This window comes from Mobula birostris, chromosome 31, assembly GCF_030028105.1.
Source record: "Mobula birostris isolate sMobBir1 chromosome 31, sMobBir1.hap1, whole genome shotgun sequence".
In the NCBI taxonomy this organism is placed as follows: Eukaryota; Metazoa; Chordata; class Chondrichthyes; order Myliobatiformes; family Myliobatidae; genus Mobula; species Mobula birostris.
The window spans coordinates 32,771,405-32,798,583 of NC_092400.1; the positions used below are offsets into that span (position 1 = coordinate 32,771,405).

The 27,179-nt window shown below is 40.8% G+C and overlaps 1 protein-coding gene across 1 annotated transcript; it reads right to left on the reverse strand.

The window, feature by feature from the left end:
• Positions 1-1,877: 1,877 nt before the first annotated feature.
• LOC140190731 (transmembrane protein 248-like) lies at positions 1,878-27,118 on the reverse strand. Its single transcript, XM_072247547.1, has 8 exons — positions 26,987-27,118; positions 21,892-21,964; positions 18,762-18,937; positions 16,753-17,053; positions 14,312-14,459; positions 12,390-12,552; positions 5,344-5,481; positions 1,878-3,020 (listed from the first exon to the last, which is right to left on the reverse strand). Exons 1-8 carry the CDS (start codon positions 27,116-27,118, stop codon positions 2,988-2,990), a joined length of 1,164 nt encoding a protein of 387 aa, XP_072103648.1. The 3' UTR covers positions 1,878-2,987.
• Positions 27,119-27,179: the final 61 nt, after the last annotated feature.

Below are 27,179 nucleotides of genomic sequence, written 5' to 3' on the forward strand. Positions count from 1 at the left end.
GCAAAAAATAATCTGATAAGTTTCCTAGAATTCAGAACAGATGCCACCAAGATATCTTAAAACAATATTTTTATAATGTCTATATTTAAGCCAACAGATCAAGTTAACAAATAAACAATTAAGCCATCATTCCAATGGCTTTACCCTTTTTTTAAAAAATGGTCAAGACAAAACTGAACACTTTCAAAATAAATAGTAAATTATTACTGAAGTTTTAAGTTGACTTTGTTGGGTCTTATGATTGGATGCGTGCTGGAGCCTGACTGGCAGGTTGAACACAATTCAAGAATTCTACCTACTGTTAGAGAATTATAATGGCTCAAGAAATAAATATCATTTGTTAAAGGCAAAATTATTAGCTCCGAAAGTAATTCACTCCAATGGAAGAGTACAAATTTAGTGTTATATTTACTTATTATATTTTACTTTGGAGAAACTCACAAAAGATACCAAGTTGGAAAAAAAATCTTCCATTTTCTAACAGATTGCTTTATTTCTCTCCACAAGGTTTAATATCACATTTCTAGAAGATGGACCTGGAATACAGAAAAAACATAGGAAATACTCCCATGAATGTCAAAACAATCACACCATTTCTAAAGAAACCAGGCTACAAAATGTACCATGTCTAGATGAGTAGATGGCTTGATGGAAATAAGATTTGGCACACCAGAGTTTGAGCAGAAAGTAGGAGAATATCCTGGTTTGGGATCAGTGACAGAATAATTGGGACTGCAGTCATTAAGAGGAACAACTGCGAACTCTGATAACATTTGTAATTGGGAGAACCTACCAGGAAGAAATGGAAAGGTTAGTGAACTGGAACCCCACAATAGATCAAGTACCATAGTGTCCCTCCCATTTAACATTGAAGAGGATCTCAACAGTCCAGTAAAGACTTGTTTCAATGCTGAGGCACCATACCAACAAAAGAATATGCTACAAATCATGTGCCATGAACATTATTTGATCCATATGCCCGCCTATGCATGTCATCCCCACCAAAGACTCAAATCTAACGTCAAAAATGATAGTGAATACACTAGAGATTATGGTAAAATTAAGTCATGTAGTACATTCTGTGGCACATTGACATGCTGTAGTGTAGTTCCATCAGATAAGCAACCCTCTGGTATCTCTCTCACAGATCTTTCAAGAAGGTTGGTACATGCAATGAAGCGTGGGAAAAATGAGGGCTAACACATTCTCATCTATCTACTGATTCAGAGGATTGCAAATGAGAACATTTGAAAAAGAACATGTCTGATTTATTTTTCTGACAATGGATGCAGTAGACAACCCTAGCAACCTTATTTCCTCCATAACAGAGCTCTTCAAGGGAAAATGAAGCTACAACCTTAGAAACATACTGGAATAATAGAGAGACCAACGAATTGTTTGGTAGAACTGGATATTTTTGTTATCAGTGCTGTACATTTGGCACAAGCATAAAAGGAATTTTAAGTGCTCTCAACAACAACAATCATTATAACCTTAAACACAAACTACTAAGGCCTTTAAACAGTTGTAGAGTTATACAGCATTGAAAAGGAGCCCTTTGGCCCACTCCATCCATACTGATCATCATATCTATCTACACCAGGGTTTCCCAACCATTTTTATCTCATGAACTAATACCATTAAGCAAGGGGTCTGAAGACCTCAGATTGGGGACCCTTGATCGATTATTAATCCCACTTGTCTGCATTAATTCAGAGCTCATTACAAATAAATCATGGAACATACAGTGGTGCTAGAAAGTTCGTGAACCCTGCAGAATTTTCTCTATTTCTGCATAAAAAGGACCTAAAATGCGATCCTCACCCAAGTCCTAAAACTAAATAAAGAGAACCCAATTAAATAAATAACACAAAAAGAACATTATACTTGTTCACTTATTTATTGAGAAAAAATATCCAATATTACATATAACTGTTAGAAAAAGTATGTGAACCTCTGGGGTAATACCTTCTAAAAGGTTATTTGGAGTCAGGGGTTCCAATCAATGAGATGAGATTGGAGGTATGGGTTGTAGAAGTGGCCTGCCCTATTAGAAAGGCACAAAGTCAGGTTACTGACTCTTCTCTAGAAAGGTCTGTTTATTGGCATCATGCCTCGATTAAAACAACTTTCAGAGGACCTTAGAAGAATTGTAGATGCATGAAGCTGGAAAAGGCTACAAAAGCATTTCTAAAAACCTGAGTGTTCATCAGTCAACAGCAAGAGAAATTGTCTGCAAATGGAGTAAGCTCAGACTGTTGCTACTCTCCTTAGGAGTGGGCATCATGCAAAGGTCACACCAAAAGCACAACATACAATGCTGAAGGAGGTGAGAAAGAATCCACAGGTTTAGGGGAGACACCAGGGGTAAGTTTGGTGGTGGAGGCTAAAACATTAGGGGTATTTAAGAGCCTCTTGGATAGGCACGTGGATGAAAGAAAAATAGTGTGTTACGGGGTAGTGTGGGTTTAGTACCTTTTTTTAAAAAGGAATTTATGGGTCAGCACAACATCGAGGGCTGAAGGTCCTGTATTGTGCTGTAATATTCTAGTGTCTAGAGTCTAGCAACAGTAAAAGACCTGCAGAAATCTTGGAACTTGCTGAAGTCTCTGTTCATGTGTCCACTAGAAGAAAAGCACTGGACAAAAATGGTGTTCATGAAAGGACATCACAGAGGAAACCAATGCTCTCCAGAGAAAAAAACACATTGCTGCACAACTCAAGTTTGCAAAGGACCACCTGGATGTCCTACAATGCTTCTGGGACAATGTTCTGGGGACAGATGAGAAAAAGTTGAACTTTTTGGTAGTAATGCACAATTGCTATGTTTGGAGGAAAAAGGGCACTGCACACCAACACCAAAACCTCATCCCAACTGAGAAGCATGGTGAAAGGAGCATCATGGTTTGGGGCTGCTTTACTGCCTCAGGGCCTGGACAGCTTGCAATCATTGACGGAACGATGAATTCAAATTGTATCAAGACATTTTACAGGAAAGTGTCAGGGTAGCAGTCCATCACCTGAAAGACAACAGTAAATTAACAACAGAATGTTTTAAACGTTGTGGAAGAACCGGAAGCAAGCAGATTATCGAAGGAAGTCCACTAACACCCTAGAGTTGAAGTAGTTTTGTAAGGAGGAATGGTCTAAAATTCCTCCAAAGCCAATGTACAGGACTGATCAATAGTTCAAGTTATTGCTGTACAAGGGGGTCACACCAGTTACTGAAAGCAAAGACTCACAAACTTTTTCCAACAAGTGCATGTAATATTGGATCATTTTGTTCAATAAATAAGTGAACAAGTATAATGTTCTTTTTGTGTTATTTATTTGATTGGGTTCTCTTTATTTAGTTATAGGACTTGGGTGAAGATCTGATTGCATTTTAGGTCATATTTATGCAGAAATAGAGAAAATTCTACGGGGTTCACAAACTTTCTAGTACCACTGTATGTAATGTTGCAAACAGTATTACAGAGCATATGTAACCTGCTGAAAATCTGTGTTGCATAAAGCAACTTCCTCTACATAAACCATCAGTAACAGTATTTCAGCATCCATCTTCAGACAGAAATTGCTAGCAATTTATTCAACCACAAAGGCTTCATGCATCAGCCTGATCCCATTTGTATTCTCTATAACGACAATTTTGGAAGAAGAGGTTGGACAGCAGAACTCTGCTAAAACTAGGCAACTTGCTTTTAAGTCCAGAAGTATCATGGATGCAGAGGATGCAAGTTAAAAATCAGGTAGCCTATACCACCCCGATCCTTGCCGCTGCCTGTTAAGGACAGGTTAGACCAGTTTAAACATGGGACCATTCACATTTCCACGGTCATTTTCTACTTTCCCAGATTTGTTTTTTTTAAATCTGTAATATTATATCTCTAATGAATCACTAACCTGTTATTCAACAATCCTGCTTCTGTACTAAAAAGCTCACATTACTCTCCCTAAAAACTATGGCAGAACTTCCTGGTGGCCAAACATTTAAATTCCAATTCCCATTCCAACACACCAGTCCACAGCTTCCTCTTGTCCCACTCTCAGGGCGGAAAAGCAACACCTTATATTCCATCTGGGTAGCCTCCAACCTGATAGTATGAATATTCCCCTCCCCCTTTTCTGCTATTCCCCATTTTGGCCTCTTATCTCTTTTCACCTGCTTATCACCTCCCTGGGTCCCCAGCTTCTTCCCTTAACCCTATGATCCACTCTCTTTCCCTACCAGATTCCTTCTTCTCCAGCCCTTTACCTTTCCTACCCTGATTTCACCTATCACTGTCTAACCTTAAGCCTTCGTGGTTGAATACTTAACCTTCTAACTCTCCTCTTTCTCCTTTGCCCAACTTTTTTTTTTATTCTGGCATTTTCCCCCTTCCTTCTCAGTCCCGAAAAAGGGTCTCAGCCCGAAATGTTGACTGCTTATTTATTTACACAGATGCTGCCTGATCCGCTGAGTTCCCCAACATTTTGCATGTGTGTTGCCCTGTAATGGACGTTTTCCATGCAGAGGAAGCTACAAAACTATTAATCTCTTGAAAAAGAATCTAGTGCTTTCCCGGTGTATACGACAAATAAGCTCTTATTGGGCTTCAAGCTGGATACAGGTATCAATTATAACCAATGTTTTGATGACAAACTCTGCCATTTTCCATTTTGTTCATGGATAATGCCTGGGCAAGTCTAGTCTGGTGGTATTTATACCACTGTACTCCAGATTAATAGCATCCACAAACCCGTAAGGAAGCTCAAGTCACAGCCTATGTGGGTCGAAGATGACCTGGGACTCAGGTCAGCAGGAACTTACAGGATTCCCCGTGAATGGGGAGCAACATATATCGGCCTATGGTATACGGCGGAAACACACATCCAGGAGCACAAAAGGTGCATCCATTTGGGTTACCTGGAGAAATTGGTGGTAGAACATTGCATTTGCAATGGCCATAGGATTGACTTCGACGGCAAAAACTACTGTGCCGCACCAATGGTTTTTGAGACCGCCTCGTAAAGGAAGCTATTAAAATTAAACCAGAGGAAAAGAATTTTAACAAAGACAAAGGTCTCGCTCTAAGAAATGGAATTCGACTGTAAACAAGGTAGGAAAGTGGAACCCTGATTGGATGAGGACTAACCAATCAGGAGGGATAGAATACAGGATTATAAATACCACCAGACTAGACCTACCCAGGCATCATCCTCAATGAAGCTGGCAGAGTTTGTCATCAAAATGTTGGTTATAATCTATACCTGCACCCAGCTTGAAGCCCAAGAAGAGTTTATTTGTTATTAGTATTTTCTTTAATAATAAAGTAACCAATTAATCTTGAATAGCCTTGTTACCTTATGTTGATTGGTTGCTTTGTGCCTTGGCTTTTTTCTCATTCCACATGCCACAGATACAAAGAAGATAACAACAGCCAGGAGAATTAGAATATAACTGGCATTTAGTAAATGCCGACTGCAGAGAATACGGTCTTCCTATAGATGAAAAATAAAGAAATCAATTTTAAGTGACTAATTAAGTTAATCAGTCTCCAATGAAGGAAGGTACCCTCTTGTCTGAATCAGGATCCGGCTTACTATCACCAGCATACGCCGTGAGATTTGTTGTGTATATATGTGGGTCGGCCAGAGGTGAGTAGTGGCATCAGCACTGGACTTTCATTTCTCGCCACAAAAACCCTATGGACAACTACACTATCCACAGGGTCGCCATGAGTCAATGACACTCAACAACTAATCATAATAATAAATATATATACACATACACATACACACAGACATAGGAATTCAATGTCATTCAGAAACCTGATGGCAGAGGGGAAGAAGCTTGCAAATGGAAGACTGGAAAATTGCAGATGTCACTCCACTCTTTAAGAAGGGAGAAAGACAAAACAGAGGAAATTATAGGCCAATTAGCCTAACCTCAGTGGTTGGGAAAGTGTTGGAATCCATTATTAAAGACGAGGTTTTGGGGTACTTGGAGACTAATGATAAAATAAGTCAAAGTCAGCATGGTTTCTGTAAACAGAAATCTTCCCTGACAAATCTGTTAGAGTTCTTTGAGGAAGTAACAAGCAGGGTGGACACAGAGGAGGCAATGGACGTCATTTACTTGGATTTTCAGAAGGCATTTGAGAAGGTGCCTCACATGAGGTAGCTCAACAAGATAAAATCCTATAGTGTTATAGAAAATATACTGGCATGGGTAGAGGAATGACTGACAGCCAGGAAGCAGCATGTGGAAATAAAGGGGGTTGTGTTCCTCGGGGGTCAGCATTGGGATCGCTACTTTTCACATTGTTTGCCAATGATTTACATAATGGAATTGATGGCTTTGTGGCAAAGTTTGCAGAAGATACGAAGACACGTGGAGAGATAGGTAGTGCTGAGGAAGCAATGATATTGCAGCAGGACTTAGACAAATTGGAAGAATGGAAAAAAGTGGCAGACAGAATACAGTGTTGGGAAATGTATGATAAAGTATTTTGGTAAAAGGAACAATAATGCACACCATTATGGGGTGAAGGTTCAAACAGCAGAGGTGCAGGACTCCCATAAGGCTAATTTACAGGTCCAGCTTCTGTGGTAAAGAAGGCAAATGCAATGTTGGCATTTATTTCAAGGGGTACAGAATATAAAAGTAAGGAGATAATGCTGAAGCTTTATAAGACGTTGGACAGGCCACATTTGGGAGTATAGTCAACAGTTTTGAGCCCCTCAGATGTATTGTCATTGGACAGAGTCCAGAGGAGGTTCACAAGGATGATTCCAGGAATGAAGGGGTTAAGATATGAGGAGCGTTTGGCAGCTTTGGGCCTGCACTCACTGGAGCTTAGGAGAATGTGTGGGGATCTCACTGAAACCTATTAAATGTTGAAAGGGCTAGATAAGGTGGATGTGGAGAGGATGTTTCCTCTGGTAAGAGTATCCAGAACTAGAGGGCACAGCCTCAAAACTGAGGGTGATCGTTTAGAACAGGAGGAACTTATTTTAGCCAAAGAGTTGTGAATCTGTGGAATACTCTGCCACAGACTGCAGCTGAGGTCAAGTCTGTGGGTATATTTAAAATGGAAGTTGATAGCTTCCTGTTTGGTCAGGGCATCAAGGAATATGGTGAGAGGGTAGGTGTATGGGGTTGAATGGGATCTGGGATCAGCCATGATGAAATGGCGAAGCGGACGCAATGAGCAAAAATGGCCTAATTCTGTTCTTATGTCTAATGGTCTAAGCTGTTCCTGAATCATTGACCTTCAGGTACCTGTACCTCCACCCCCTAATGGTAGCAATAAAAAGAGGTTCATACACAAGGACAACATGATTAAGTTCTTAACTTCACTGGAATGATATAATTGGCTTGAATGAGTCTAGACAGAAAGGAGGGACCCAATCAGCCACAGTACAAACTCTTACTTCTACTCCCCAAATATAGGCAGAGACTGAAGACTGCAGCACCAGTAGTGAGGACCAAGGAAGTATGGACTAGAGAAGCACAGCAGTGGACTGGACTGTATTCAGGGAATCATTTTCGAGTATAGATGACACACAAAGCTACTGTTTGTGTGTCATCCACAGGTGTCACTGACTTCATTAAAACTTGTGTGGATGAGTGTGTAACTACGAAATCTTAGTGTACATTCTGAAACCAAAAGCCATGGAACCAGGAGGTTCATAGTCTGCTGAGGGCTAGATCTGTAGCATTTAAATCTGGTGACCCAGGTCTGTACAAGAAAACCAGGTATGATTAGTGGAGGGCTACTTTAAGAACCAAGAAACAATTCTGGGAGAGGGTAGAGGTGACATTGGATGCATGTCAACTCTGGCAGAGTTTACAGGCCATTATTTCCTACAAAGCATAACCCAACATCATGAATGGCAGCGATGCTTCACTACCAGATGAGCTCATCACCTCTTAGGCTAGCTTCGACAGGGTGAATGAACCCACAGCTACGAGGATCCCTGCAGCACCCAGGGACCCATGATGTCCGTCTCAGAGGCTGATATCCAGCTGTCTTTCAAGAGGGTGAACCCTCGCAAGGCAGCAGGGCCTGATGGCGTGGAGTACCTGGTAAGGCTCTGAAAACCTATGCCAATCAACTGGTGGAGTATTCAAAGACATCTTCATCTTTAATCTGTTATTACTACAGCCAGAGTGCTTAAGGAAGTAGCCCAAGAAATAGTGGATGCATTAGTGATAATTTTTCAAACCTCTTTAGATTCTGGACTAGTTCCTGAGGATTGGAGGGTCGCTAATGTAACCCCACTTTTTAAAAAAGGAGTGAGAGAGAAACCGGGGAATTATAGACTGTTAGCCTAACGTCGGTGGTGGGGAAACTGCTGGAGTCAGTTATCAAAGATGTGATAACAGCACATTTGGAAAGCGGTGAAATCATCGGACAAAGTCAGCATGGATTTGTGAAAGGAAAATCATGTCTGACGAATCTCATAGAATTTTTTGAGGATGTAACTAGTAGAGTGGATAGGGGAGAACCAGTGGATGTGGTATATTTGGATTTTCAAAAGGCTTTTGACAAGGTCCCACACAGGAGATTAGTGTGCAAACTTAAAGCACACGGTATTGGGGGTAAGGTATTGATGTGGATAGAGAATTGGTTGGCAGACAGGAAGCAAAGAGTGGGAATAAACGGGACCTTTTCAGAATGGCAGGCAGTGACTAGTGGGGTACCGCAAGGCTCAGTGCTGGGACCCCAGTTGTTTACAATATATATTAATGACTTAGGCGAGGGAATTAAATGCAGCATCTCCAAGTTTGCGGATGACACGAAGCTGGGCAGCAGTGTTAGCTGTGAGGAGGATGCTAAGAGGATGCAGGGTGACTTGGATAGGTTAAGTGAGTGGGCAAATTCATGGCAGATGCAATCTAATGTGGATAAATGTGAGGCTACCCACTTTGGTGGCAAAAACAGGAAAACAGATTATTATCTGAATGGTGGCCGATTATGAAAAGGGAGGTGCAACGAGACCTGGGTGTCATTATACACCAGTCATTGAAAGTGGGCATGCAGGTACAGCAGTTGGTGAAAAAGCTGAATGGTATGCTGGCATTCATAGCAAGAGGATTCGAGTATGGCCCTTGGCCCTTGTGGCTACAGGGATCAGGGGGTATGGAGGGAAGGCTGGGGCGGGGTTCTGAGTTGGATGATCAGCCATGATCATAATAAATGGCGGTGCAGGCTCGAAGGGCCGAATGGCCTACTCCTGCACCTATTTTCTATGTTTCTATGAGTACAGGAGCAGGGAGGTACTACTGCAGTTGTACAAGGCCTTGGTGAGACCACATCTGGAGTATTGTGTGCAGTTTTGGTCCCCTAATCTGAGGAAAGACATCCTTGCCATAGAGGGAGTACAAAGAAGGTTCACCAGATTGATTCCTGCGATGGCAGGACTTTCATATGATGAAAGACTGGATCAACTGGGCTTATACTCATTGGAATTTAGAAGATTGAGGGAGGATCTTATTGAAACGTATAAAATCCTAAAGGAATTGGACAGGCTAGATGCAGGAAGATTATTCCCAATGTTGGGGAAGTCCAGAACGAGGGGTCACAGTTTGAGGATAAAGGAGAAGCCTTTTAGGACCGAGATTAGGAAAAACTTCTGTACACAGAGAGTGGTGAATCTGTGGAATTCTCTGCCATATGAAACAGTTGAGGCCAGTTCATTGGCTATATTTAACAGGGAGTTAGATATGGCCCTTGTGGCTAAAGGGATCAGGGGGTATGGAGGGAAGGCTGGTACAGGGTTCTAAGTTGGATGATCAGCCATGATCATACTGAATGGCAGTGCAGGTTCGAAGGGCTGAATGGCCTACTCCTGCACCTATTTTCTATGTTTCTATTTCTATGTTAAGTTCCCTCCTACTTCAAAAGGGCAACAATTATACTAGTACCCAAGAAGAGTAGCGTGAGCTGCCTTAACGACTTTAGTCCAGTAGCACTCAGATCTACAGTGATGAAATGCTTTAAGAGGTTGGTCATGGTTAGAATCAACTCCTGCCTCAGCAAGGACCTGAACCCACTGCAATTTGCTTATCACCACAATAGGTCCACAGCGGACATGATCTCAATGGCCCTCCATGTGGCCTTGAATCACCAGGACTATACAAATACCCATGTCAGAACGCTGTTCATTGACTATAGCTCAGCACTCAACACTTTCATTCCTACAGTCTTGATCCGAAAACTACAGAACCTAGTCCTCTGTACCTCCCTCTGCAACTGGATCCATGACTTCCTGACTGGAAGACCACAATCTGTGCAGATTGTGATATAATCTCCTCTTCACTGACGGTCAACACTAGCACACTCAAGGATGCGTGCTTAGCCCACTGCTCTACTCTCTCTGCACCCATGACTGTGTGGCTAGGCATAGCTCAAATGTCACGTATAAATTTGCTGATGATTCAACCATTGTTGTCAGAAGTTCAGATGGTGGTGAAAGGGCGTACAGGACCGAGAGTAACCAGTTAGTTGAGTGGTGTCGCAGCAACAATCTTGCAATCGTTGTCAGCAAGAACAAAGAGCTGATTGTTGACTTCAAAAAGGGTAAGATAAGGGAACACAAACCAATCCTCACAAGGAGGATCAGAAGAGGAGAGAGTGAGCAATTTCAAGTTCCTTGGTGTCAATATTTCGGAGGATCTAATCTGGAAGCAACATATTGATGCAGCTATAACAAAGGCAAGACAGTGGCTATTTTTCATGAGGAGTCTGAGGAGATTTGGTTTGTCAAATAAAACACTCAAAAACTTCTATCTATGTACGGTGGAGAGCATTCTCCGGCTGCATGGGTGGGGGGGACTATTAAACAAGACTGACGTTGTAAAAACTTGTAAACTGAGTCAGCTCCATCATGGATACTAGACTCCGTGGTATCCAAGACATCTTCAAGGACCAGTTCCTCAGGAAGGCGGCGTCCATCATTAAGGACACCCACCACCCCAGGACGTGCCGTCTTCTCTTTGTTACCGTCGAGAAGAAGGTAGAGAAGGCACACACTCAGCAATTCAGGAACAGATTCTTCCCCTCTGCTATCTGATTTCTAAATTGACATTGAACCCATGAACACTACCTCACTACTATATATAAAACCTGATATAAAATCTGATTGTGCTTCTTAACACATAATCAGAAGTGGACAGAGGATGTGAGATACGACACATAAATTTGGTTGTGATCATATACGTATTTCACTAATTTTGAGACAATCATAATTTAGATTTTTATATGATGAATGGTTAATTGGAGGAAGCAACACTTGCGCAAAAATGCCCCAGCATAAATCAGCAACACACGGGGAGAAGGAAAGAAGGTTGAACAAATTCAAATAATTAAAAAAATCTTTACAACTAGTAGAGGCTGAACAGTCTGAAGAAATAGATATTTGAAGTAAATCTGAATTATGAATTTTCCATAGAGATAGTATTCAATTCAAAAGTAGGATTTCTCCACTAATGGATATTGACTCCAATAAAATTCTGCCATGATTTTAATGATGATGCACGAAAAGAATCAGGAACCAGCAACCAGCTCAGATATCTGGGGTGGTCTTGTGAGGGAATAACTTTCAGCTGTTTCTTATGAGCTATTGGGAAAAAAAACATATTGAGGGTCAAATACACTGATTTAAGAGGACTACTAAAGCAAATAAGAGGTGATTTAATAAAACTTTGTGACCAGGTGAACAGGTTACATGGGTCCCTGTGAACTTAATTAGAATCATGATCAATGTGAAACCCAGGTTTATCATGGGATTTTCACGTTACAATTGTTCCAGGAGAAACACACAATTTTTCGACACAAGACATGTTATTTCACAATATTTGGGGCTGGTGGAGACAGTCTGAAAAGTAGTCAACTACCCCCATTGAGCCACTGGAGAGTAATTGATTTTAAGCAAAGTTGTTCCATACACAATGTTAAAATTGATTAGGAACATTGAGATATTCATGTATTTTATATAGGATGAATGTAATTTAAAGAATGGCTTCAAACAGATATATTTGTTTAAAAAAACCCTATTCATTTCCAAATCTACAACTGAAAATCAACTGTCTTCCTCAAGCTTCCTCTATTTTCATGTAGCTTCCAGAACTATTTCATGCAATTAATTTCTTCATAAAACCAATCAGAAAAAGAGGGCCACAATATACTTACCATCTCAAACTAATAAAGGGCACTAAGCTTCTAGTTTGAATATTGCTCTTTTGTAATGGCAAGTATCAGAAATTTAGATTCTTATACTTTAGGAATAAATTTTGAATTGCACATGGTAGATTAAATATTTGTAACATTTAGGTAATTTTTTTCTGGGTTACTAAACAATCAAAGAGCATTAAATGGAGAAGTTTTTAATTCAAATCTTACCTCCAAAAGCAGAATGGTAATCTTAGGTTCAGGTTTGTACTGTGCCACGTAGCACTGAATAGAAGTGTGACTTTGTGAAGATGTCTTCTCGGAGCTCTCTGCCAATGTGGTCTGGTACAAAGATGTATCGGTGAGATTCTCCAAGTCACAGGAAGGAAAATATCTGATAGAAACAATCAAAAAATATATCGTTAATGTCACTGGTAATCATATTGCTGTGCCTGATGCTGACAGAAAGATGCAGGTACAATGAAATTAATGTCATGGACTATGGAGATGAGGGAGAATCAGAATTAGGTTTAACATTACCTGCACATGTCATGAAATTTGTTGTCTTTGCAGCAGCAGTACAATGCAATACGTAATAATAGAAAAAATATTTATCACTATATATTATATATATAATTGTTAAATTAAATAAGTAGTGCAAAATAGAAATAAAAAATGGGTTCAATGTTCATTCACAAATCTGATGGCAGAGGAGAAGGATCTATTCCTGAATTGTTGAGTGTGTCTCTTCAGACTTCTGTACCTCCTTCCTGAAGGTAGCAACGAGAACGAGGCATGACCTGGGTTATGGGGGTCCATAATAATGGATACTGCCTTTTTGAGACATTGCTCCTTGAGGATGTCCTAGATACTATGGAGGCTACTGCCCATGAACAAATCTCTGATGCAAAGTTAAGAGATCATTCCACTCAGCAAATTTGACATAGTGGTTATGGAACAGCATCAAGCTCAGGGTGAGCTGGTGATAGTGAAGAATGGTGAATATCTGTCAGGAAAAAAAAGCTGTTCTTTGCCCACAACGTGTGGATGTTGCTGACATCTCTTGTCTGTAATCAAGCAGTTAAGAGTCAACCATACTGATGAGTCTGAGCTCTTGTATAGAGCAGAGCAAGGTTGCTAGATTTTAAACTGGGGAACATTAGAGATTCAGATAGATTTATTCTACAACAATCCAATTGTTAGTATATTGACTGACATTTACACACAGTGGCCACTTTATTAGGTATACCTGCTCGTAAACCTAATCATTGTAATATCTGATCACCCAATCATGTGGCAACTACTCAACACATAAAAGCATCCAGATGTGGTCAAGAGGTTCAGCTGTTGTTCAAACCAAGCATCAGAATAGGGGAGAAATTTCATTTAAGTGACTTTGACTGTGGAATGATTGTTGGTCCATTCAGGGGAGGTTGGGGTATTGCAGAAACCACTGAAATCTTGGGATTTTCATGTATGACCATCTCTAGAGCTTACAGAGAATGGGGTGAAACACAAAAGCATATCTAGTGAGCGGTAGCTCTGTGGGCAAAACACCTTGTTAATGAGAGAGGTGAGAGGAGAGTGGCCAGACTGGTTAAAGCTGACAGGAAGGCGACAGTAACTCAAAAAGCCTCGCTTTACAACAGTGACATGCAGAAGAGCATCTCTGAATGCACATGTCAAACCTTGAAGTGCATGGGCTACAGCAGCAAAAGATCATAAACATACTCTCAGTATCTCGTCACCCACATCTCAGGAGGATATGCTGGTATATCCTCATGAGATGTAGGCAATAAGATTGTGCATCTGTGACTGAAATTATGTAATTCCACTAATTAATTTCATTCATTCTTTCCCATATCCACCTATTCCTCTATTTGGTGTGTATGAAGAGTTGCATTTATGACAGATGGGCATGAAAAATTGATTCCATTGATAAATTAACAGCTTGATACTTTTAATGAAGGTCTGCAGTTATCCCTCCCTCCCTGTCCACTTCCTCCTGTTTCATCATTGTAATCCTCATCAGATATAGCAGTTAACAAGTATTCATTCAACAAAGTACAATGAAAATAGCAGCAAAGAGAAAAAAAATTCCTGTATTTTCAAAGTAACATTAGCAGATTCTTCTCAGCTCCTGTTTCACAGACCTTACTTGAGGGAGAACATGTGCAGCTGCAGTCATTGTGATGCAGGTAGGGTGATTCTTGGTATTTGTGGAATTTACTGGTGAAAGGTCATGTTCAGGTGACCATCGTGACATGAGCATGATGTTAATCAGTTCCTTTGCCTTAGAATCTGAAATATAAAGAAGGGGACAGCAACCGTTTAAAATGATATCAAACAAAAATAATGAAGGATCTCCAGATAAAATTCTCAAATGTAAATAAACAATTTTTAAGTGAGACTAGCGGATCATACACAAATATGGCTCTAAAATTTACCACTATGTCAATTCAATCTTTTCCCCCTTTTTATAACACTCGGAATTAAGACGCTCACAATCTGTACCATTGCCACCAATTCTGAAACCAGACCACATCTGATCACTTTTATATATCATATTAAACTTTGATAGGGCAATAGGAAGAGCAGAATGCAACAGCTCAAATCATACAAACAGCGATTAATATAAGACCATTAAATATAGGAGAATTAGGCCATTCAGCCCATTGAGTCTGCTCCGCCATTCCATCATGGCTGATCCTGGATCCCACTCAACCCCATACACCTGCCTGCTCGCCATACCCCTTGATGCCCAACCAATCAGGAATCAGTCAATTTCTGCTTTAAATATATACAGGGACTTGGCTTCCACAGCAGCCTGTGGCAGAGCATTCCACAGATTTACTACTCTCTGGCTAAAAAAAAATTCCTCCTTACCTCTGTTCTAAAAGGTCGTTCATCAATTTTGAGGCTGTGCCCTCTAGTTCTGGATACCCCCTGCCATAGGAAACATCCTCTCCACATCCACCCTATCCAGTTCTTTCAACATTTGGTAGGTCTCAATGAGATCCCCCTGTATTCTTCTAAATTCCAGTGGGTACAGGCCCAAAGCTGCCAAACGCTATGTTAACCCCTTCATTCCCAGAATTATCCTTGTGAACCTTCTCCAATGACAACATATCCTTTCCGATATAAGGGGCCTAAAACTGTTAACAATACTCCAAGTGCGGCCTGACCAGTGTCTTATAAAGCCTCAGCATTATCTCCTTGCTTTTATATTCTATTCCCCTTGAAATAAATGCCAACAATGTATTTGCCTTCTTTACCACAGACTCAACCTGTAAATTAATCTTTTCGGACTCTTGCATGAGGACTCCTAAGTCCCTCTGCACCTCTGATGTTTGAATTTTCTCTCCATTTAGATAATAGTCTACGCTATTGTTCCTTTTACCAAAATGTATTGTCATACATTTCCCAACACTGTATTCCATCTGCCACTTTTTTGCTCATTCTTCCAATTTGTCTAAGTCCTGCTGCAATCACATTGCTTCCTCAGCACTACCTACCCCTCCACCTATCTGTATCATTTGGAAACTATGTCACAAAGTCACCAATTCCATTATCCAAATCATTGACAAACAATGTGAAAGGTAGCAGTCTAAACACTGACCCCTGAGGAACACCACTAGTCACTGGCAGCCAACCAAAAAAGGCCCCCTTTATTCCCACTCTCTGTCTCCTGTCTGTCAGCTATTCCTCTATCCATGCCAGTATCTTTTCTGTAATGCCATATGGTCTCTCTGCCATTCCAACACGGCTGATTTATTATCCTTCTCAAACTCTATTTTCCTGCCTTCTCTTCAGAAGCTTTGACCCACTGACTAATCAAAGCACATCAACATCTGCTTTAAATATTATAAATGGCGTAGATTCCACAGCTGTCTGTGGCAATGAATTCCACAGATTCACCACCCTCTGGCTAAAGAAATTCCTCCTCCTCTCTGTTATAAAGGGACTACTTTCTATTCTGAAGCTGTCCCCTCTGGTCCTAGTCTCCCCCACTTGTCTCCACATTTACTCTACCCAAACCAGGGATTCCCAGCCATTTTTATGCCATGGACCAGTATTCCACGGACCCCAGGTTGGGAACCCTGACCTAAGACTTTCAGTATTCAATAAGTTTCAATTAAATCCCCCTCTCTTTCTTGTAAACTACAGTGAGCACATGCCCAGAGCCATCAAGCACTCCTCATACGTTAACCCTTTCGTTCTCACATCATTCCCATGAAACTCTTCTAATGACAGCACATCCTTTCTTAGAAATGTCGCCCAAAACTGCTCACAGTTACACTATATTTACATAGTGCCTTTAAACACCACAAAACAAAACCTTAAAACAGAGGCATGAGTTACAATAAATGGGCAGAAGCCAAAGCAGGAGCTGTTAAGAGGTTCCGAACAATTATACCAGAAAATGGGGTCTTTGGTGTAACAGATAATACTTGGGCATTTGAAATCTCCATTGTCAACATGCAAGTCTTCATCTTTTCAAGTGGTACAGAAACATAAAATTACAGATGAGTTTCATGAGCATTGCCTTTAGTTATTAGCTCTGAAGGGATCAATACCAAATATTTGTGCTTACCTCTTAGCCCCAGCAGATTTCCAGTTACCACAGCCTGGAGACGAGTTACGTTGCTATAAAATCTTTTGTATGGCTCCTTTAAGTCAAAGCTTATTGGCACCAGCAGGGAGATACTGACTGGTGCACTTGGTGTAGAAGCAACAGTTGAAGGCTGTCCTGTAGTGGTATGAGCTAATGGATCAGGGTCTGGTCGCCTCCTTATGGAACCATGCCTAACAAGAGCAGGTAGAGCGTCCAAACTTTTATTTTTAGATTGACAGAATTTCAGTTTACTGAGCGACTGAAGGACTGTATTCCAGACCTAAATTAAAACAAGCAGACATATTTCATCATTACACAGGGATGGCTTCTCAGTAGCACCAATCTTAGGCAATTTTTTCCCCTTATTTTTCCCCCAAAAGATAATTAAAGTTGGTATTTTGCTTCATGGCCCTGCAGAAAAGATACAATACAGTATGTGCATTATCAACTTGTGAGAACTGAGCCTACTGTTATCCGTTTTTCATCATTGAGGTTGAATTTTTTCACTAAATGACAGACATATACATGTGCCAAAAGACATCTATGGGATTACGATCAAAAACATGAGTTCTAGTTGGTTTTCTCTCACTACTATTGCTGATATTAGTCTAGGTTTCATCATGAAGCTAGGCTTTGGCCAGCCATTTGAGATACCATAATTATTTGGAGGTATGAATTAAGATTCTGAGCTCTCATCATTACTCAGTAATTATATGGACACCGGCAGTCTTAAGGCTGATTTATACTTCTGCGTCAAATCGACACCGTAGGTACGGCATCATCGCGAACCCTACGCAGTGCCTACGCCGATCCCTACGCTGTAGCCTAACGCACACCTCTCCCAAAATGTAACTACGCGTTGTGGAAACACAGACGCAACAACTGTGATTGGTCCGCTTGGTAGCATCGCATTTCCTCCTATGCTGCAATAGCTTCACATTGGGCAACTGAAGGGCAGGGAAGGAACTCTGGCTGCAATGCTTTCCATAAAGCTTTACAGACCTCCGAAATTATGGAGGACACATTTTGCTTTTACGGAAAAAGACGCTTGCTTTAAACTCGTTTACACTGAGAAAGCCTACCATGACCATGAAGCCTTGCACGGGCAGGTGTGTGCGCATGCGTGATGTGCGTGAATTGCAGAGCGACGCAGACACACCAATGCACAGGTATAAATGCTCACAACGCACGTAGGCCACTTGCGTACGTTACGGCGTCCATTTGACCACAAGTATAAATCAGCCTTTAGCTGTGATACCCTCAAAAAAAAAAACAAAAAGAAATTGCCAACTATTACCACTTTGGATCACTCATGAAGTATGCCAACCAGGGTTGGACTCTTACTTTGAAACAATTCGTACTGTCTGGTTTCTTAGGGGCTAAGTGTACTCTTGGTTCTGTAGGTGCTGGCTGGGTTAAAAAAAATACTAGTCAGGACTTGTCTGATCTCTTTCCAAATATGCCACAACAACTTTTGCATCTAGTTGGAAGAACAGACAGCTTTAACATTTCATCTGAAAGATGATACCTCTAAAGTGCAAGGTTACTCAAGTCTGTTACAGATGGCTTTCCAAAACAAGCTTCAGCTAAATAGAGGTTGGCAGCCAGATCAACCACAGCAATCTCTTTTCCATAACAATTGAAGTGAAGTAATTCTACACTGATAGGCATCCTTTGTGGTATTTTTTAAAATGTTTTAGTGTTTCATCAAGGGAAATGATGAGGAAATAAAACTTAGTAACTCTGATATAAAAATGTTGGTTTTGATAATAAGTAACAAACATCAGTTATTTTAATTATGATGCCTAGCTCCTAGCTTCACAATGGAAGGGTAAATTGATTTTATAACTACACACATTTGCCTTCATATTAGCATGTGCAAAAAAGGCAGAGGGGGTAGAAATCAGTGCACAAGTTTAGGAACACCAATGCGGCATGACATTTAACTTCTCATTAAGCAGCTTTCACATTGTATTTTGACAGCTTACCTGAGGCACATCAGGGTTTGTGATTTCATGTGACCGGATATAGATGCCTAAACTGAAGAAAGCGACTGCCAAAGAACTGATGCACAAAATAAACACAACCAGTGGTGGCCTGTCGGTAAGAAAATACTTCACATTCTCCAACCCCTGGCGCACTACCATGGCAACAGCTAATCGAACTAGATTAAAATACACATACAAATAAAGAGGTTAGTAGTTGTTGGTAACATCTGTGCATACAGCTCAAAATTGAATGTGCTGAATGAGAGCATTTGGGAAAACTTGCATCCCTTTGATAAACAGCCTTTGAAATCCAGGTTTCCCCACTGAAATATCACACCCTGACATTTTCAACCCACCATGGCCAGGAAAATATGCAGTTCATTCACTGATTTTGTCCTTGCCTGAGAAAGTGTCTTCACATCTAGGTTGCAGTTCAGGCAAGATGGAAAATGCACTGGGTATTGAAAATGGTGATTCTATGGCAGCTTCATGTCTATTGCTTTGCTGAAAAGCACGTGTCAAGACTGAATCTAACATGACTGTCACTCAGTAATTTTTACAGCCAAGTACCCTTCTGAGGGTGGGAGGGTCACAAAATGGAAACTAATTGAGGAAGCAGTATATTAGAATAACAGAGTTGATCTATTGATCATTATTCAATATTTAAAAATACATTAGGAAATAAAGTTTACAGTTCCAGTACAATTACAAAAAAAAAGGGACCATATCCTTGTTGTGGTTTGGAGTCTTGCATGTCTCAAAGACCAGAGAGCTATGAAGAATTCTACATGTATGTGTGGCGGTGTTCCTGAGTCTCCACCCAAGACTCGCATGACTGACAAGAGTGAAAACTGAGGTGCGGGGAGGGGGGGTGGCGGCTACTGACACGATGAAAGAGGCTGTGAGATGAAGGACCTTTATTACTGCCCGAAACACCAATGGTGTAAAGGGCAAAAGAGAAGAGAGACAATTACAAAACTGAATTGAAATAATCAGTTTAAGCAGAACCCGGCCTTTGAAGAAATCAAAAGGCTCAATTGAGGGAAGCAATAGACATCAGGGACCTTAGTGACAACACCATTTCCATTCAGTCGTTCCAATCAAGCTTGGTCAACTATTTCCTCCATTCCTCCATGGTACTGTAGCTTAAGGCAGTGGAGTTTGAGGTGCTCCAGTTTCCTTCCACAGTCCAAAGATGTTCCAGTTAGGAGGTTAACTGGTCATTGTAAATGGTCCCATGACTAGGCTGGATTGCTGGGGGGGGTGTGGCTCGTTGGGCCGGCAGGGCCTGCTCCGTGCCGTATCTCTAAACAAATAAACAAACAGCACACACCTCAGAGCTGAGATGTTCCAGTTTGACTGGATAAGACAAGAATGACAACCTGACTGATGATAGCTGGCAGTCTGAGAATCTACTTTGCCTAGTAATTCTTGCTCAGCTGTGGACCTGTAGAATGTAAAACAGCGACCATAAAGCACATCTTGTCAAACCAACATAACCGTCGTGATACACCTGACACAGCCTTGATGAAAATCATAACTGTGTATCTTTTCACTTTAAAAAAAAACAGATGTTTGAGAAAGTCCTTGCTTACAAAGTTTCCTTGATAACTTTGCACCCCTTGCTAGTACATCAGATTTGGCCAAATTGACCCAGTGGCAACTCAAGATTCGTGCTGACTAACTCCCATGCCTATGCACAAGGCCCAACATATTGGGCATGGGAGGCTTATCCTAAACTCTGCCTTGGACGGTCCCCAGCCTGACTGTGAAAGGAGAAGGGCTGGGCATAGGACTAGTGACCTCATCTCATAAAAAAACCTCGTGTTACAGAAACACCTTTCCCAGGGATGAGGGTCTTTGGCATTTTTCTGTTGAAGATGGGCTATAACTGGGGACAATTTGAAACACTGGCCCAGGACAGAGGACTGTGGTAATCTACTGTTGGTGGCCTAGGCTCCAGTAGAAGTGATGCATTAAGAAGCTCTGCCAGAGTCAGTGATGGGTCACTACTTTACATGTTATATGCTAATGATCTGAATTGATGGCTTGTGGCCAAGTTTGCCAATGAGACTAGGGCAGATGGTGGGACAGGTAGTGTTGAAGAAACAGGAAGTCTACAGAAGGACTTGACACAGGATGGGAGAAAGGGCAAGGAAGTGAGAGATGGAATGCAGCTTAGAAAAGTGTACAGTCATGCATTTTGTAGAAGGAACAAAAGTGTAGATATCTTCCAAATGGAGAGAGAATTCAGTAATCTGAGGAGCAAAGGAACTTGGGAGTCCTAGTGCAGGACTGCCTAAAGGTTAATTTGCAAGTTGAGTTGGTAATAAGGAAGGCAAATGTATTACCAGCATTCCTTTCGAGAGGACTAGAATCTGAAAGCAAGTGCATAACGCTGAGGTTTATTAGCCATTAGTCAAACCCCACTTGGGATATTGTGAACAGTTTTGGGCCCCATATTCAAGGCACTGGAGAGGGTCCAGGGAAGATTGGGAGAATGATCCCAAGGATGAAAAAGTTAACATATGAGGAGCGTTTAATGGCCCTGGGTCTGTACTTGCTGGAGCTTAGAAGGATGGAGAATGGTGGTGGTGGGGGGAAATCTCATTGAAACCTACTGAGTGAATGAATATTGAAAGGAATGAATAGAGTGGATATGGAGAAGCTGTTTTTAAGCAGATGGAGAGTCTAGGACCAGAGGGCACAGTCTGAGAATATAAGAATTTCTCTTCAGAACAGAGATGAGGAGGAATTTCTTAAATCAGAGTGGTAAATCTATGGATTCATTACCACATACTGTTGTGGAGGCCAAGTCATTGAGTATATTTAAAGCACAGGTTGATAGCTTCTTGATCAGGAAGAGTGTCAAAGGTTACAGGGAGAATGGGGTTGAGAGGGAATAATAAATCTGCCTTAATCAAATGGCAGAGCAGACTCGATGGGTCAAATGACCCAATTCTGCTCCTCTGTTTTGCAGTCTTAATGTTTTGTTTTTGAACTAAAGGTGACATTTTGGACTGTGATATGCTGAGTACATAATGCTGGATGCAAATATTGAACAAATTTGTTACCTTAAAATGCAGTATGAATTCCCCATGCTATGTACACAGTAAAAAGACTCACTCACCCAACAGTAGTAATGTTTGACCATTAATCCAATTTGTAAACCGATCCCAGAGAACTGGAGATTGTTCTTCTTCCTATATATGACCATAATATTGATGTAGCATTTTTAGAATGCGATTCTACAACAACATACACAGAATTCTGCAATTGAGGTTTCAGAAGAGGACAAGAGTCAAAAACATCTATATTTGTGTACCAAATTAAAATTATTATTTCATTATACAAGAATGAATAACACCCGAGTGCTAGGTTCTAATGAAGGCAAAGTAGAAAAAAATTCTGCCTAGCTCTATGTAAGCTATTTCCCCTCCTGTGGCGATTGAATGAATTGCAAATGTTAACTAGCACAGGTAATTTTTTTTTAAATACTTGAAAAAAACATGCTCTATACGATAAATATATACAGAAAACTAAACTAGAAACACGCTAACACATCACAATTGGGTATGTGCAAAAAGCAGAAAACACATATCTAACATCAACTGAAAACCAATCACTGGATCACACGTGACACAAAGCCAACTGAAATGTAGCAGGTGTTATTAAAAACTGTGATCCACTTGGGGGTAAAGGGAAACCACAATATAAAACTTTACAGAAATCTCACAGCAAACCTCTCTGGAGGTTAATATGTTTGAATAGTATAATAATATTGTAAGCAACATTCCCTCTATTTTTTTTAGGCTGGGTGGATCAACCTTTGCTCTGAGCAAGAAAATTATTTTTTTAAACAAGGCCTGAAAACCGCATGGCACTTTAAATGTTTTTTTTTGTAATATGCAAACGCAAGCTACAACTCATAACACAAGTAAATGATGTCAGGCAGTCAAGGCAACTGTCAGGCACAATGGCAAAAATAAAATGTTTTGACTAGATGGCTTTGCATTCAGCCAGACAGTGGTTTATTAATGAGCTACTGACTTCCATTCTGTATCGGTGCAATTTGTAACAGTGTTGTAACTTGAAACGCTGGCAACGTTGAAGCTCTAGAACGTTTCAAAGTTAAAGTTGTGTTACATTTGTTTAGAAAATTTCTGGATGATATTCATTAACACATAATTAATTACAGGGTATTTCGCAATTATATTAACATAGCTTCCAAAATTACATTAGCATAATTTCAGAATATTAACATTATGAGGAGGAGGAGAAGGAGGAGAAGGAGAAGATGGTGGCGCGACGCAGCGCGCGCAGCGTCTCCGGTGAATGATATCTGTAATCTGTCAAGTAGGGGACCGTGCACAACTCTGATTTGATGGAGACAGACATGAGAGCACGGAGGAACATCTGGAGAAACTTCTGAAATGCCCGCTTCGCTGCCGCTGCTACTGGAATCTCCGGAGCAGAAGGCCCCGAATCTTCGACTTTGCTTGTTTCGGCAGCCAGGGCGAGGTCAAAGACGCTCGGCAGAGGATGGAGCTCGGGAGGCTGTATCGGAGGCTTGAAGTTTTTGGATGGATGGACTCAGGGTCGGCTGTGGTCAGGTGCTTCCAATGCATCGGCAGTTGTCGGTGCCTTGGAGGTTTATGGCAGGGAGTTTCTCCCTTTTGCCGCCTGCTATCGGGGACTCGGGAGTCGATCGGGATTTGAGACTTTCTTTTTACCATGCCCATGGTCTGTTCTTTACCAAATTATGGTATTGCTTTGCATTGCTGTAACTATATGTTATAATTATGTGGTTCTGTCAGTGTTAGTCTTTATTTGTCCTGTTTTCTGTGATATCACTCTGGAGGAAAATTATATCATTTCTTAATGCATGTATACATTTCTAAATGACAATAAAAGAGGACTGAGTGTTCTCATAAGTATATATAAAAGAAAATTCCAGCTATGTAGATGTGCTATATGGCAGGAACAGTTTAGTTATTGCACAGCCATGCACCTGCACAGTTTAGAGGGAACAGTGATTACAAGCATGATTCATGATTCATTTACCCCAAAAAATCTCTACCTAATCTTTACTTATGTGGTAAAAGGTCACTACTGTTTAGAAAAGCAAAAATCTAAGATTCCTAGTCTGATTTAAATTTGCTGTTCTCACCTGGCATAAAGCTACAAGTCAGATATCTGGGTCTGAATTTGCAGGTGAAGAGAAGGATCAGTCTCAACAGAATGCCTCCCATGAATTAATAACTTAGCAGGGTTTGGACACATTAAGTTGCAGCTATAAAAGAAAAGTGAGGCCGAGTTTGTAATTCTGTGTTCAGTTTTGGTCATTCTGCTAATGGGAAAGATGCCATTAAGCAGCGAAGAGTGCAGAGAGGAAGAGTTGATCACATCAAGGTATACAAAATCATGAGGCTCAAGGTGAGATGGGAAAAATTTAAATAAAGAATTCAAGGCACAATTTTATCATCCAAAGGGTTGTTAGTACATGGAATAAGCCACAGAGGAAGTGGTTGAGGCTGGTACATTATCAACATTTAAAAACTACTTATATTAGGCACATGGGTAGGAAAGGTTTAGCGAGATATAGGCCAAATTAAGGTAAATGGGACCAGCTTAGATGGAAATCTCAGTCAGCATGGGCCAGTCAGGCCAAGAGGTCTGCTTGCATGCTGTAGGAATCATTGACATGGTGGAATGAGGGGAACTGGGAGACAGGAGCAGCAAGTAGTGTATTAGAAAAGCTGAGAGTGGAGGTGACTCACATTTTAATAACCGAGCTGGAGATGACATCAATTGTATCCTACTCGCCACTCCAAAATCCCTCTCTCTAAATGATCCTTTTCAGCATTCAGATACAGCACAAAGACAACTTTTTAACATCATAGCCTTTGTGAAGGATACGACGAAGCTTAGCGTCATACAAGGTGAATAATATATCGCTAGGCCATGGGTACTTTTCAAACCTTAAACTATACTGGAGCTTCAGAAAAAAAAATCACTTCAGAAGCCCAAGAAATATCAAATAAGGTTTTAGTAACAAAATAGAAAGATTTACATCTGCAATTTAAAATGCTCTGCCAAGGCATAACGCTCAAACTCTCTTCCTAACCTCTCCTGTAAGGCTCTTCTTATACACAACTTAACATTTATTTAATTGTGGCAAATAGCTGCAAATAATTTTGAAGATAGACATTTGCTCTATTTAAAATAGAAAACATCTTAAAAAGTCCTGAGTCACCACCACATGAATTAAAAATAAACAAAACCTCCCAAACCACTTTCGGGCAAAGTCTTGATGTAGGCCACAGAACAGCAGCATCTATTTAATTATGAAGGCAAATACTCTATTACACAAGTTGATGTAAAGCCAAATTATAACAAAATTAGACACTAGCATCCACAAACTCTCCAACTGCCAATCAGGTTGATAACCTGATCCAACAGTTGGAGTTCAGGCCACTGAAGTCAATTTGCAAGAAAAATTTATTGATGTTTGAACATTTTTCAATTCTTAATGAGTTTCAACGTCTAGAGGAGGAAGAGCATAATCTATTCAGTTACCAAACATTGTAAATAAATGATTTCTTGTGGTACCATTTGACTAAAAATGTAAATGTTTAAACACCAGCGAGCAAACAACCAGTTATTCCTGAAAAAATATCATTTAATGTCGAATCAATTACATGGCTATGATCAAACATCTCCATAGAATGGCTCTATTGTATGAAGATTCACTTGTCAAAGTTCATTCCTTTTTATAATTTGCTCTGCAAAATATTAAGTTCAATCTTGAAAAGTTCATTGCGAGAGGTTAAGGTGGTTAATTTGGCAGTTTGTGACATTTCTTCTGTAACAGGAAATAGAACTGAAGCTGTACAAATGCACAGGGACACAGTTCAGAAAGATGGGGGCAAGACTCCAGCAAGAAACAAAGATGCAAGTATTTTAAATGAAATTAATTAGTTCATGATGTAAACATTAATGCGAGATTGTAGTATGACAGCATAGTTTTGAAGAATAGACAGTGCGGTTGAATGGGAAGACAGCAAGATAAGAGAATCGGGGAGTGACAAAGGGTATCCAGTGTCAGTAACTGAGATAATGGCTGTTGTTGTAATGGTGAAAATAAGCAGCCTCAATAACCTTATTCTTGCATCTCCTCAACTGCAGCTCTAATTTTAATTGCTCATCCAGGGGCTGCCAAAGTCATAACCCCAAACTGTCTTCTCAACCCTCTAACTCTCCTGCTTTTAATGCTCTCCTTACACAAGAAGAAATCAAATAAATAGGTAGGGGGTTCTGCCCTTTTCAATGCTCCATCATTAAGACCCCTATTGATCTAGTGCCTCAGCACCACCTTTGCTGCACCAACCCCATGTCCATTGATTCTTTTAATATATTTTAAAATCCACTTGCTCAGCAATTAAGCCTTCACAATATTCCTCATGCACTAATCTTTAGAGTCAAGATATCTCTGTTCACCTAGAACCTTATTTTGATATGTGAATCCTGATGGCAATAACACTACAGGAAATACGTCAAACATTGTAAGGACCTATATTTTAATGAGAGTAGTCCTCCCCGTCTCGTCAATCTGGGGAAGCTGCATTGCACAATCTCTAGCACAAGTTTTCCTTAGGTAGCAAGACCTGGTGCAGTCTCACTAGGGCCCTATTTAATTTCAGTAAGAGGTACTGACGTTTGTACTCAAATCCTTTTGCACTATAAAGAGTACTTTATATTTAGTGGAACTCAGCAACGTGAAGAGAGAGATTTGGGGGACTCTGATGTAGCTCATTGTCACCAAACTGCCGAAGGCTGAGACAAAGAGCAGGAAACATCGGGACATCAACAGTGACTCTCACTACTGGGGTCTAGAAGCCGGCAAAATCAATCACATAACACTGTCTTTAAACTCAAGGCTACAATAATCAAATATCCTTCTTCATCAAAAACAGCGAATGCTACAAACTATCAACAGGTCGGGCAGCTTCTATAAAGGGAGGAGCCGTTTAAATGTTTGAAGCTAAAAGCAGAGAATGTAACAAACGCTCAACAGGTCCCCGAATAAAGAACGAGTGTTTCAGGTCAGAAACCACCCCCGGTCACGGTGGGTCCGCGACTGAAAATCTCGGCCGTCCCGGGCCGGAGCTTCCAACTGCTCCCGGACCACCGCAGCCCGCCCGCCCGCCCGCCATGTCACTCACCTCAGCAACCGGGCGGAAGCCGCCGCCAGAAGTTGCGTCACCGGATATTGCGACAGGACGACTGGAAGCACGTGGCGTATGCCGGCAAATGCTCTCCTTCGGTGTGATGAAATCAATCTCACTTTCAGTCATTGCTCAACTGTCTCTGCTTTTACTTCCAATTTTGAATTTTACATCTGAACTTCTTTCATTT